Below are 14,401 nucleotides of genomic sequence, written 5' to 3' on the forward strand. Positions count from 1 at the left end.
GTAAGTCTCCCATATAATGGTCATTATAGGACCGAGGTGGCAAACCTATGGCACAGGTGCCACGCACTTTAGCTGGGTTTTATAAAACCTTTTCGCTTTAGTCTTCTGCCGCTGTGTGAAAAAAAAAAGGTTCAATCAATCAATTTCAGCTTCTTGTGGGAAAAAAAAAGATCTCACGAAGTTGGAATTGATTGATTGAACTTTTTAGTCCCACCCAGTTACCACCGCAGCCATACCTACCCAATGGGCCACACCCACCAAATGGGCCACCCGACGATACATAAGTGGGTTTTGTGTTTCAGTTTGGGCACTTGGTCTCTACAAGGTTCGCCATCACTGTTATAGGGTTTCCTGTCTGAGCAGGGGGTTGGTCTAGAACAGTGGTTCTCAACCTGTGGGTCGGGACCCCATTTGGGGTCGAATGACCATTTCACAGGGATCGCCAAACAAGGCTGTCCGCCATTTCCCCCCCCTTTTCTTTGGCCAAGCCTCTGGCACCCAGTGATGTATAAGTGGTTGGGGGTCACCACAACATGGGGAACTGTATTATGGGGTCGCGACATTAGAAAGGTTGAGAACCACTGGTCTAGAAGACCTCCAAGGTCCCTTCTAGCTCTGCTGCTCTGTAAGCCATCTTCTACTTATCAAGAAACCATCTCGCTAGCAAACATTCAGCTGAACATTGTCACATGTGGTGCTGTGTGAATGGATGGTTCTTATTAGTTTTAATTGGCTTTGTTTCGAGCCCATCTGGATTATTGCATATAAGATAAGCCCCCATGGAAATCAAATGAATAAATAAAATTTCTTGGTTTCAGCTTGGGTAGGGTCCTCAGCTACTCATAGATGTCCTAACAGAAACTTCTAATGACAATTTCTCTCTCCTTTTGGTTCACAGGCACCGAATTGCTAAGGAACAGTGGTGGCTAAAATTGCGTCCTCTGATGAAGATCCTGGCCAAATACAAGGCCAGCTATGATATTTCCGATTCAGGCCAGCTAGAGCATGTGGTGAGACCAACGGCATCTGAAGCTTGAGTCTGCAACGCCAGGATGTCCCTAAGTGGAACTTTTTTCTCCATTGTGCATCAACAATGCTTTAGAATATGTGTTACAGCTTCTTTTTGTAACATGTAAGTTATTGTACCAGCACTTTACGTGGGAAACAAAAACTTCACCATATTATCTGTTCCTGTTATTTTTAGGCTTCATCTACAGAGTGGGACACTCCAGCGCCTAACATAACAAAGAAAACCCAGTTACCAATGTGTTCCTTATGAATAATCTGTCCAAAACCTGTTCTATGCACTCAGTGTGATGCTGTTTGTCTTTTGCACTTTTACCAGATAGTGTTTACACTCAGCATAGTTTTATGTAATAAATATTGAAAGACATATATGTGATCCAGCCATAATAAATACTGCATTATCATACGGTTTAATGTCCTTCGTTCTCCTAAAGCTTTCACCTCACTTAACTTTTCCACCTTGTTCTCAAGATGAACTGACTGTCAAACGTCCAGATCATTCAGAGCACTGTTGCTTGGAGACTCTTACGTAGGTATTTAGTAAAGTCACTTTGGGATACAGTTTGTGTGCAAGGCAAGTTGTTCTTTCAAGACTTGCTTGTTGCAATCATTTTTCACCCCAAGGACTAAGGCAGCTCTAGCAAAAATGAATGACTAAAAGCCACCTAGTCAGTAAACAATTACTTACAGGCCTGTAGACTTTCACAAGTGCTTTAATGATAGAATTGCTTCAGGAAGCAATACAAGTAATCCTTGTTTAATGATGTTAATTGGAATTGGTAGCCTTGTTGCTAAGCAACACAGCCATAAACTAGCAGTGAAGGTGCCATGGAATGCTGGCTGCAAGCCAATTACCAAGCTCCTAAATCACTATGATGGCTGCAATTACAAGAACCTACTGTAAATCCCCCTGCTTCAACACCTTTGTAACTTTGTAACACCACTGAATGAGGACTACCTATACATCCATTGCCTTTCCCTCCAAATTGGCAATGTTCCTCCGTGTGTTTTGCTGACTCCAATTTTAGAGCTGAAAGAGATTTCTGCCAGATGGGCCAATGCCCCTTTCTGATATTTTTTGTTGGAGGCCTTAAGCTAATAAGCCCCGGGCTTCTCCCACAGCACAAACCGGTGATTCTCAACTTTGCAGCCTGGAGATATACAGACTTCAATTCCCCAGATCCCAATTCTGAAGCAACTGAGGAATTCTGGAAGTTGAAGTCCATTCACCTTAACACTGCCAAGGTTGAGAAGCACTGCTGCAAACAATTGTCACTATTTACAGATATTTCTTTTGCTGCAGTGAGATTCGCTTTGAAATTCAAGTGGCTCCCACATGAGGATTTTTTTTTTTAAATATTAGTGACTTCTGTCTGTCCAGGATTCATTTTTTTCACTGTCTGCAGAGAAAGTGGAACACTTGAATTGCAGAACAAGCAGTGTGGACACAATTAGAATGTTCAGTGCTCCATCTTGTACACTGATGCTCACACAAGACACAAAACCGAAGCTGAATAAATTGCATCATGTTCATTGTAATACAGAAAATCCCATGCCTGAATCCTGTCTTTCCTACATTTAGGGCTACTTAAAATCCTTTTATATAACAGCCCCATAAGGCAAGGTATTCTTAAGATGAGGCACTGATTTGCCCAAGACTGAAACGCAAAACAGGAAAATTAAAATCAATTATATGCTGTTCTCAAAAATATTTTATTAACTGACCATGATTTAAAGAAAATAGATTGAAAACAATTCTACAATTTTATAAATAAATACTGCAGCGTTTTTTGGGGGGGGGGGGTTGAGAGAGAGATCTAACTGAAATTAAGACCAGCTGTCATTCACAGTCAGGAATGGCTTGACTTGTACTTGTTTCATAACTGCTGCAGTTAAGACAAAAATTGGTGGGGCCAGTTAGTGGACTTATGACAGACTTCAAATCCACTTACTTTTTCAAAACAAAGACACTACTGCAGTATCAGACTCTGAGGATGACACGATGCAAGTAATGTTTTGCCTTAATAATACTTTTAAAGTCCTTTTTCACAAAATCTACTATGATCATCATGGCATGAGTTGCACCTATTGGGATTTCCTTCTAAAGCAAGCTGTAGAAGGCTGCATTATCGTATAACCCAGGAAGGATCCTTGGCTGTTTCTGGGTTCTCTGGTCCAAGAATAGCCAATCCCCTTGTGCTCTTCCCAGCAATGAGGAATCTGAAAGTAGAAAGGCATCTGTTATTCCAACGGGGAATGCTTGAAGACTAGTCTTCATCTGATCAGGGTGGAACAGAAATCATGGAGGGAGCAATTTCTTCTCCTTTGATAGGCAAACACTGAAAAGGGAGGCTATTCTTGAAATTCTGAACTGTCTAATAATTTATCCCAAATTATTAAATATATCTAGTCCTTAATAGGGTTCAAACAGTTCAAATTCACAAGTTTAAATGATGCTCTTTTGGATGTATTGACATGCAGATATAGAGTACAAATTAGCGGAAACAACATTGGTGGGATAGGGATAGGGATAGAATTAGAATAGAATATTGGGGTTGGACTTCCAAGGTTCCTTCCAACTCTATTATTATTATTATTATTATTATTATTATTATTATTATTATTATTATTATTATTATTATTATTATTATTATTTATTATTATTATTATTATTATATTATATTATTATCATCATCATTATTATTATTAATAATAGGAGTGCAGTAGAGTAGAACAGAACAGAAAATAGAAAAGAACAAGGACAGGACAGAACAGAACAGAACAATAAAATTCTTTCTTGACCAATGTGATTGGATACAGAAGGAATTTGTCTCTGGTGCATAAGTTCATACCATTCATATCTCCATCCTAACTGACCTCATATTTCTTCTCCATGTCCCTTGTTGTTACTCCCTGATCAGGCTGTTTAGCACACAACCGTAGCCATTTTAAAATGTGTAGACTTCAACTCCCAGAACATCTCAGCCACAGAGAGAGCAGGCACGCTAGCTGGGGTATTCTGGGAGTTGAATACATCTTAACGATGGCTAAGGTGGAGAAACGCTGCTTTAATGAAGCCTGAGGTCCTAGGTGTGACTAAGGAGAAGTGCAAAGTATTAGATGAAGATTAGGATAAACAATGGAAAGAGAAAGATAAGACCATGATATAACCACACACTCAAATTCCAGTGCTCTAGTCTAAAACAATACTGAACAATTATCTATTGTCTTAGCATTTGCCAAATAATGCCTAACACAGCCTAATAAAACCACTTAACAATCGCCATCGGCCTTCTGAAATTAATGATTAGAAGGTTTGGTATGCGTGTGTTTTGGTTATATGGGAGAGATCAGGGAGGCTGTTTTTGTTGAATATTGGGGTTGGACTTCCAAGGTTCCTTCCAACTCTATTATTATTATTATTATTATTATTATTATTATTATTATTATTATTATTATTATTATTATTATTATTATTATTATTATTATTATATTATATTATTATCATCATCATTATTATTATTAATAATAGGAGTGCAGTAGAGTAGAACAGAACAGAAAATAGAAAAGAACAAGGACAGGACAGAACAGAACAGAACAATAAAATTCTTTCTTGACCAATGTGATTGGATACAGAAGGAATTTGTCTCTGGTGCATAAGTTCATACCATTCATATCTCCATCCTAACTGACCTCATATTTCTTCTCCATGTCCCTTGTTGTTACTCCCTGATCAGGCTGTTTAGCACACAACCGTAGCCATTTTAAAATGTGTAGACTTCAACTCCCAGAACATCTCAGCCACAGAGAGAGCAGGCACGCTAGCTGGGGTATTCTGGGAGTTGAATACATCTTAACGATGGCTAAGGTGGAGAAACGCTGCTTTAATGAAGCCTGAGGTCCTAGGTGTGACTAAGGAGAAGTGCAAAGTATTAGATGAAGATTAGGATAAACAATGGAAAGAGAAAGATAAGACCATGATATAACCACACACTCAAATTCCAGTGCTCTAGTCTAAAACAATACTGAACAATTATCTATTGTCTTAGCATTTGCCAAATAATGCCTAACACAGCCTAATAAAACCACTTAACAATCGCCATCGGCCTTCTGAAATTAATGATTAGAAGGTTTGGTATGCGTGTGTTTTGGTTATATGGGAGAGATCAGGGAGGCTGTTTTTGTTGATACACAAGAACGTTCAGCATGTAAGCAAAGGACCTGAAATGCATTACAGGTACTCCATGACTTACACCTCTTCATTTGCCAACTGTTCAAAATCACAACAGCTCTGAAAAAGTGACTTTCAACCAGTCCTTGCAGTTACAACCACTGCAAGGCTCCCCACAGTCACATGATCAAAATTTGAGTGATTGGCAACCGGCATGAATTTCTGACCATTGCAATGTCCCTGGATCACGTGATCACAATTTGTAACCTTCTCAAATAGCTTCCAGAAAGCAAAGTCAATGGGGGAAGCCAGATTTGTTTAACAATCACATAATTCACTTGGGAACTGCAATGATTTGCTTAACAATCATGGGGAAAAGGTTATCAAACTGAATGTGTCTCATTTAATAAATGCCTTGGCTTAGTAATGGAAATTCTTATCCCAATTGTCATAAATTGAGGTCTACCTGTAATCAGACTGTATTGCTGAAAGGACCTTCCATTTCTATGTTTATAATAATAATAATAATAATAATGCCTCTAGGTCACAGGTCAGCAACCTGCGGCTTCGGAACCACATGTGGCTCTTTGAGCCTTCCCTTACGGCTCCCAGCCTCCTCCGCCATTTGCGCAGAGAGAGAGAGAGAGAGAGAGAGAGAGAGAGAGAGAGAGAGAGAGAGAGAGAGGGGGGCACTTGCACTTCCCTTCTCTCTCTCTCTTTGTGTGTATGTGTTCGTAAAAAAGAGAATGGACTCACGGTGTTCTCCAAGGAGCTGAAAAGCTTACTGGGTGGGACTCCTGCCTTTGCTGCGTCTCTGCAGGAAGCAAGGAAACAGGAAGGGCAGGAGAGAGCTAGCTAGCCCAGCTATGCTGGCTCAGGAATTCTGGGAGTTGAAGTCCATGAGTCATAAAAGAGCCCCTGAGCTTGTTGGAGAACAGCTTGAAGCCAGCTTGCCAAGTGAGAAGATCGGAGAGAGGGGGAAAGGGGGGGGAGAGAAAGGGAGAGAGAGAGAGACAAAGAGAGAGAGGGAAAGAGGAAAGAGAAAAAGAGGGAGAGAAAGAGAGAAAGGGGGGGAGAGAGAGGAGAGGAAAAAGAGGGGGAGGAAAGGGAGAGAAAGGAAGAGAAAGAGAGAGAAAGAGAAAAAGAGGGAGAGAGAGGAAAGAGAGAGAGAAAGAAAGAATGGGGGAAGAGGACTGGCAGATCAAGGGCAGAGAGATGGAATATATATAATAAAGGTAAAAAAGGATATATGCAGTGTTATCTTCATTTTAAATATCCAAAGGGTTTTGCGGCTCCCAGTGTTTTGTTTTCGGTGGGAAACGGCTCCAAGTGGTTCTTTGAGTGTTTTGGGTTGCCTACCCCTGCTCTAGTGGTTCACAACAATAAAAGAAATGATAATAATTATTATCAACCTCATCTTGACAGAGAACGAAGACCCTGGATTTTCTCCCAGCAGCAGACATCATTTTAAAAAAAAAGAATTAAAATGGAACTAGGAAAGGCCATTATCTTCAACATGTTCCTTCTATCCAATTCATTCAGGAACAGTGAAATAGGCCAAATGCAGAGAAAGAGCTCAAAACCATCTAACACTTGACACAGATTTCTGCACTCTCTTATTAAAATGTTTATATGAGTGTGTCAGACAAGCATATACACACCTGTATTTTATAATCTGTATACAAACAATTTTTGTCAAGATTATTAAGAACGACCACATGGTGGAGAACTCTAGAAGCTATAATCCCAACACATCTGGAGCCAGCTTTAGACTCCAGACAGCAAAACAGGGAAGATTTCCGAGGTTGGATACATTGCCCACCCCTGTTCAAGAACTCCATTTATTTCTAATTTCAGCAGACAGAGCAATGCTATCTGGATTTAAGTTATATTGATTTTCTCTCTGCACTGCATTTCACAATAATCAGAACACATCACATCTTCTGGCTCCATTTACAACCTGTAGTGGCAATAAGGAAGACTATTGTTATTTCAAGGAGTTTAGTGATATGTTTTGACTTTTCCTTCCTATTAAGAAAAGACAATTCTGAGCTAATCTGCTTATTTCTTTTTACTCTTGTTTACTGAATAAAGGAGAAGCTTTTCTTACTGTAAAAATCTGATTTTTGATTCCCATCTGAGTCAAGAACCACCCAGTCACAATCAGATCTTGCAGCTTCATGACCATCATAGGTCCATGAAGTCATGGTGCCAGACTTTGATAAATATCTTGGAGTTGTTGTTTGTTGGGAGCTTCTGCATGGAACCTAGCACCAGGTATTATGTAAATTGGCCCCATGGATTATCTCTGCTGTCGGTATCCCAAAATAGCCTCTTCCAAAAGGCAACTGGACTTTAATTTTTTTTTTCTTTGAAAATGTTTCACTTCCCATTCAAGAAGCTTCTTCATTCTGAAAAACCGAACAAGCTTCTTGGTTGAGAAGTGAAATGTTTTCAAAGAAAAAAAAAAATAAAGTCCAGTAGCTTTTTGGAAGAAGCAACTTTGGGGCAGTCGTGCCCTGATTGATTGAGAATCTCCACAGACTCTTTGTTGTCATTAAGGAGCTCCTGGCAGCTTGTAAGAGATTTGGGTACCAGCTTTTATGTTATGTTTTTAACTCTGTTTGCTTGAGCTAATAACAAAACTTAAAAATCTCTTTATTCATTGGCGTGTGCATTTTCTCAGGATCCAAAAGAACCAATTGCACCTTGATCACTGCCCTGACGCTTGACAAAACACAACCACCGAATGAAATCTGATACGGGCCTGAATCAATTTTCAGATTCAGAGGGGGAGAGGAATGTTCATGCACCCACCAAAGTAGATGCCAAATTAAATGGGCCATGTAGCAAACACCTTGGGTTTCCTCTCACTACATCTGCAAGGGTTTCAAAATGTCAGCACTTCTCAAAAGGAACTCAAACTCACTTGTTGGATGCATCTATCAGGCTTTCCCTGGAGACAGCAAAAAGATGTTCTCTGTGCCTCTGCTTCATCTCATCAGAGATTCCATATAAGAAATTATTCATCCCTAAAAGCAGAAATCACAAATGCTAATAATTCATATCAGTCTTAAGTATAACAGAGCCAGATGGTAATCTTACACTCTGATTCCTCAGTTCATAAACTAAATGGATCCATTTGTTAACATGCAATCCCCTTTAATTTATTTGTCTGGAACAATATGCATATCCAAACATTATGCAAATCAGTTCTAAGTAATTCCTCCCATTACTGATACATTTGCATTCTATCAAACGCAAACAGCTCAATATGTAAACACACAGAACAATTGTTTGCCTTAACTGAAACAGTAAATGGATTTATCTCCTCAAAAACGTAATAAAGATAAGTGAATTTCCTTGCAAAGTAATATCACAATTTTCAGAATTTCTGGTTTATTTACTATCAACCATCTAGAGTTATTTAAAGCTTCTATGGGTATTTAAATGGCTGCCCTCAATCTCTGCTTAATTGAAGTACATTTTAGTTTCAAAGCTATCAAGCATTTTGTCATGCTTGGAAGAACCCTAATAAAGAAATTAGCATGCTAAACCTTAAAGCCGCCAGATTCTTATTTTATGAGAATTATGTTAGTTATCTGCACTTCATCTCAGTGTCCTAATGTGGTGCCAAAAATCCTAATTACTTATACAAACTAATGGAATCCGAGCTAGCAATGATTGATAACTGATCTTGGTGTAATGGCAAACAGTTCAGTGAAGATGAAGACACAGTGTACATCAGCTGTGTCTGTAGGGTGAATGGAATTAAAAAGGAAGCCTACAGGAGAACAACTAAGATAATGAAGAGGCTGGAGCAGCCTCTCTATGAAGAAAGATTGAGAAATTTGAAGCTCTTTTGCCTAGAATTGAAGCATATGAAAAGGGACAATATTAAGGTGTACAAAATTACGCACGATGGGGATAAACTGGGCAAGTAGAAGTTATTTCACCTTTCCAAAATACTTGAGTATTTTTTACTCAATGAAGCTAAATCAATGGAAGAAGGACAAAAGGTTTTTATATAAACAACAGGTACTGAAATTTGGAAATTTGCTACTATCACGTTAGTGCTGTCTACCACCTTAGTTTCAAAAAGGACTCAACTGATTTGTGGAAGTCATGGGAATCAAGGCTGTTACCAGCATGATTACATCTGAAGGCCATCTGCTGGGAGACTTATGGACTTCCTTATGTGGTGATTGGCCATTGCAAAGAGACTGCTGGACTAGATGGATCAGGGGTCTGATCTTGCAGGACACTTTTTATGAACAAAAGTGGATGTTTTTCCTCTAGCCTCTACTATATAATGAAACCTTTAAGAAAATGCAATATTTACTGTTCAGCCTTTATTATCCCCATTTTATTTCCTCTACACCAGAGGTCCCTAACTTTGTGGGCACCAGGGACCGGTTCGGTGGAGAGAGGTTTTTCGTGGTGTGTGGTTTTGTGTACCGCCTGTATCTTGCGGATGGGGCTTTGCTTGTTTGTGCAGCCCAGTTGCTGGCATGCCACGGACCAGCACTGGTCCATGGACCGGAGATTGGGGCCCCCTGCTCTACACGTAAGCAAATGTTTTTCAGAAGCTAACTAGGGGAACTATGGCTGAGCCAACCATCAAAACGCTTGCAATGAGAAAACGAGCAGTTAAATTTCAGGGGAAGCTACTTGCATTCATGAGTTCAAACCAAGAAGACAAGTTTACTTACCTTTGTCAGACGGAGCAATTGGAGCATCGATTGATGCAAACACAGCAAGTTTGGCTTCATCAATGTCTTGCTCAATAAACATGCCCATTTTGGCCCATTCTGCAGCCTTTTCAAAAGCAGCCAAAGTATTCATGGAGTTTGGATCCCTGTAATGTTATAGATAATCTTACAGCCAAATAATGTCCCCCTTTTACTTGAATTGGATTAACCAAAAATACCACCTGTTTTCCTGTTGACAGAATAGATACATTTTCTGCACGGCCTTAGGGAAACAGTCAATACCCAAATTCTTAATTTTCTGCTTTTATGTGTTTGTTGTGACTAATGAAAAGAATCATACCCTTGATTTATTAATTCCACATATATTATCAAATTAATACAGTATGCCTGGAGCTTTTACGTATCTAGACAATGGTTTCTTCCAGATTTATTTTATCTGGAGGCCAACTTTTCAATTAAACTATATTCAGCTTTTGAGGAGCATGAATTGTGACGTGGGAAAGGTGACCATAAACTATCCTGGTTTTTCTAATTTCTTTGTGAATTTCCCATTTTGAGCCCCATTTCTCTGACATCCTGAGAAGAGCAAAGAAGGCTGGTATCCACCATAATGAATCGGGGAAAAAACATGGTCTGTGCCACTCTAATCCTTCCCCTACCCAAGTCTGGTTGTTACCTATAGGAGTAGAAATTGAATATGCCGTTATGAGAGATATGAGCACCACCGCCGTAAGCACCTCCTTTCTCCCTGATTTCTGTATGCAGGAATTTTGCTGTCATTAAACGGGCCAGGAGACGAAGGCTGAAAGGAGAGAGATCAAGGAACACCAGATAAATCTTTGTCAAAAGTTCAGCTTCAATTGACTTCTGGGGAAAAAAAAATTGTGAGCTAAAGACAAAAGCAGAGCTAACGAATGTAGCAGAATAAAGAGCTGGTGAGTAGACCTACTCTTTGTAATTCCTCTCTGGACAAAGTGGAGGACTTTTGATTGACCACACATACTCCAGATAATTTCTCCTCACAAGAAAACTGCAAGTCTGCAGCAGCTGTAGAGCTCTGGGAGAGAAAGGGATGCTACCTTGCTCAAACTAAAGTCAGTGTCTTTAAAATGTTTACATGATTCTTTTCTAATCACTTTTTGAAATTGATGGTTAACTGCTTTTCAGATATTAGGAACCTTTAGATTGATATGTCTGAAAACACCAAGTAAGTTTTCTTCAATACTTAGTGAAAAGAAATTAAATACAAGTTTAAAGACTTTTTAAAAAAGACCCAGACTCTGATGGCTTTATCCTTCTATATCATATGACTCTAATGTTTTGGGTTTCTGGGTGTGATTCAAAGTGCTGGTGATCACCTTTAGGTTCTTATGTAGCTCTGGACCAGGTTATTTGTGATGTCACTTTCTCTCTTATTGATCTGTCTACCCGATGAGATCAAGCAGGATCAACTATCTCCTGATCTCATCTCTATAAAAATGCTATCCGATAAGGCCTTGGAAGACAACATTTTCAATTGCCACTCCCGTATTCTGGAATCCCTCTTCGGAGATACAGTCTGCTCCTGGAGTTAAGGTCTGATTATTCCGTCAAGTGTAAGAAGGAGGGCTTGCAGTGGCTCCTTCCTTCCTTCTCTTTTATGAATGATTTTGGGATATTTCTTTGTTAATGTTTCTAATTGCTCACTTTGGAATGAGCAACATACAAGTAGAAGTAAATAATCAAAATAGTGATTTACTAATAAAATTGACTTCATACAATAAACTGAATTCAAGCCAAGGAATTTGTGTTATGTCTTTGCTCAAGAGACAATCAAGTTATGCCTCCAGATCTCTGTGTGGTAACCAGGGAACCAAATGCTGAAATCAGTAGATAAGGATTTCCATGATGCTTCAAGTAAAATTTTACTCTGTGTGAATTCAATTTATACCTTTAAACAGGTTTGGAACTGAACTGGCTTTAAACCAAAACATATATCTACTACATAATGATGCTCTTTGTATCCCAAAAGAATCCAAAGGCTGCACTTTGCAGCATAAATCATCGAGAGAGCATCATCATTTTTATCTATATTTATATTCTCAGCAGAGTCACAAGAAGCAATGTTTAACATTCCACATTCAACTTCATTGCACATGTATCACCAGATAGCACATCTCTCTGCCTACCTTGCATAGTCTGGGGCTGTGAAAGGCACAGTGCGAACACAAGCACCAACATAATTTACAGGGAAGGGAAGCAGGAAATGGGTCTTCATCTGACAAGGTTGAAAAGTGGGATCCTAAAGGAGAAGACACAGTATGCTTGATTAGTTCACTTCTAGCAAAGAAATCAGGTGTCCTTGCCAGAATCTGGCTCTTCTCTGCTAGAATTGCCTGCCTCTCCTTGAGACAAGGAATTTGGCTGTAAAAAAATATTATTTTTCTTTTATCAGCTGTCTTGAGCCAGGACTTTAAAATTCATGTGATCCCTCCACCTTCAAAAACTGAAGAGTTATCTTTAAGGACTCCAGTTCCTAATTAATATTATTAATTGGTCACTCTCAGATTTCCTGTAATTTTAAAAGCTTTCCCATTTTGTTCCTGACCACATATATTGAGTTATGGCTTTTGCCTATGCAAATACAGCAAATACCTCTAAATAGATATCTTGGTCTTTTCTTGCCTACAGGATTAGAAGTATAGATGGATACCTATGTTTCATACAAATGTATGCATATTTTATATTTTATTTATCAAACTTCTATACCATCCATCAGGCTTGTCAGCCCCTAAGGCCACTTTGAAGGCCCTTGACAGGATAAGAAAGTGGCACAGAAATATAATAAAAGAAATGGCAGGTTTTACTACTGATCAAGATATTGTTGCAAGACTACTACTGATCAAGATATTGTTGCAAGACCAACTTCATATCCTCTCTGCAAAGCCCTATCTCTCTCCCCAAAAGGATCAGGTAATTATAACTTAGGTCACAGAAAACAGCCTCACCGTAATTAGCTTCCTTGTGATCTGGGAACCAGCCCTTGCCTCACTGCTAGCAGTTTTGGAATCTGAAGGTTTCTAGAAATACAAGACTTGGTTGAAATGGTATAGCTACAATCCAGTCCTACTGAGCAATTTATCTGATTCACTTTTCCACCTGTAGGAAAGCAGATCGTTTAGCAAAAGTCTCTCTCAAGGGAAGCTTAGTTCCTTACATCAACATATCACATAGTCCTTTCCCACAGCAGTAGAGAATTGGCTTGCCACTGTTATTCTAGTTTTTGTTTGGTTTTTTAACTTCCCAGACTATCTTATAGCTGCGAGATTGCCTGGTGGCCTCAAACTCAAATACTAACTGTGTGCAACCTTGATTAGTCTCCCAAGATCTGGACATCCTTATAGCTAAGATTAAAGATGAAGACTCTCCATGACAGGTACGGACTTGTAGAGATAGTCCTCACTTTGCAACCATTTGTTTAGTGACTGTTCAAACTTACAATGGCACTGAAAAGTAACTTAGTTTTCACACTTATGACTGCTGCAACATCCCCATGGTCACATGATCAAAATTCATGTGCTTGGCAACTGTGATGAATTTATAACAGCTGCAACATCCTGGGTCATGTGATGCTTAATGACCATATGAAAACTGCAGTGATTCCTTAACAACTGTGGCAAAATTGTGCCTTGCTTAGTAATAGAAATTTTGAGTTCAGTTGTGGTTGTAAGCCAAGGACTATTTGGGTTCCCAAAGGTGAATACAACCCCCATATTCCCCAACAGCGGAGTGGGACAATTCGCCATGGCCATCTCACCACGGTCACCTCGCCAAGGCCAATTTGATGCAGCCATTTCAACTTGCCACAGGACAACTTATCACAGAAAATTCCATTTTTGTGAATGGAAATAATGTCAAAGATACAGTGGCGGATAATATTTATCGCACTGTTATCCCGCGTGGAATTTTCTGTGCTGAGTTGGCCAGGGTGAGCTGTCCCGTGGCGAGTTGGCTGCATTGAAATGGCCACATCGAACTGGCCATGGCCACATGGCCATGGTGAAATGGCCAGCGAGTTATCCTAGACCAGGGGTAGGCAATCTTGGCTCTTTTATGACTCGTGGACTTCAACTCCCAGAATTCCTGAGCCAGCCATGCTGGCTCAGGAATTCTGGGAGTTGAAGTCCACGAGTCATAAAGGAGCCAAGGTTGCCTACCCATGTCCTAGACCCTCAAAGAAGCAGGCCATAGGCCTTAAACTGAAGAAGGCTATTGTAGGGAAAGGAAACAAGAAGCATGTTCATGTATCTCCTTCATCATTTAATCTTAATACAACTGGGAGCAGCGGCCTGCATCTGATCAAAGTAGCAGATGCTTAATGAACTACCAACCTCTACATAATTTTCCTGCTAAATGTCTATTACTTATTAATTTACAAAAAATGACAATCAACACTGCTGGGGGGAAAACACAAATGGGGTCCTTGGTGAGCTTGATTGTTTTCTGGCAGACA

General features: G+C 39.6%; 2 protein-coding genes across 14 annotated transcripts in view; one reads left to right on the forward strand and one right to left on the reverse strand.

Moving 5' to 3' along the window:
- LOC120305357 (phosphofructokinase, platelet) overlaps positions 1-1,432 on the forward strand; it is an 86,012-nt gene extending 84,580 nt beyond the window's left edge. For all 6 annotated transcript variants that reach the window (XM_039337129.1, XM_039337078.1, XM_039337098.1 and 3 more), the window contains one exon: positions 899-1,432. In XM_039337129.1, coding sequence (XP_039193063.1) covers positions 899-1,037 — 139 coding nt within the window. In that variant the 3' untranslated portion in view covers positions 1,038-1,432. The remainder of the gene's footprint in view (positions 1-898) is intronic.
- Positions 1,433-2,819: 1,387 nt separating this feature from the next.
- Positions 2,820-14,401, reverse strand: part of PITRM1 (pitrilysin metallopeptidase 1) — a 38,624-nt gene continuing 27,042 nt past the window's right edge. For 6 of the 8 annotated variants that reach the window (XM_039337024.1, XM_039337010.1, XM_039337029.1 and 3 more), the window contains 6 exons: positions 12,897-12,968; positions 12,078-12,190; positions 10,586-10,711; positions 9,910-10,055; positions 8,127-8,229; positions 2,820-3,246 (listed from right to left, as the gene is read on the reverse strand). In XM_039337024.1, coding sequence (XP_039192958.1) covers positions 3,153-3,246; positions 8,127-8,229; positions 9,910-10,055; positions 10,586-10,711; positions 12,078-12,190; positions 12,897-12,968 — 654 coding nt within the window. In that variant the 3' untranslated portion in view covers positions 2,820-3,152. Of the gene's footprint in view, positions 3,247-8,126; positions 8,230-9,909; positions 10,056-10,585; positions 10,712-12,077; positions 12,191-12,896; positions 13,048-14,401 lie in introns of those variants that run through there. The other 2 variants (XM_039337017.1, XM_039337040.1) reach the window with 2 other exon arrangements.

This window comes from Crotalus tigris, unplaced genomic scaffold (assembly GCF_016545835.1).
Source record: "Crotalus tigris isolate CLP2741 ecotype Arizona unplaced genomic scaffold, ASM1654583v1 scf7180000017548.2638350, whole genome shotgun sequence".
Taxonomy (NCBI): Eukaryota; Metazoa; Chordata; class Lepidosauria; order Squamata; family Viperidae; genus Crotalus; species Crotalus tigris.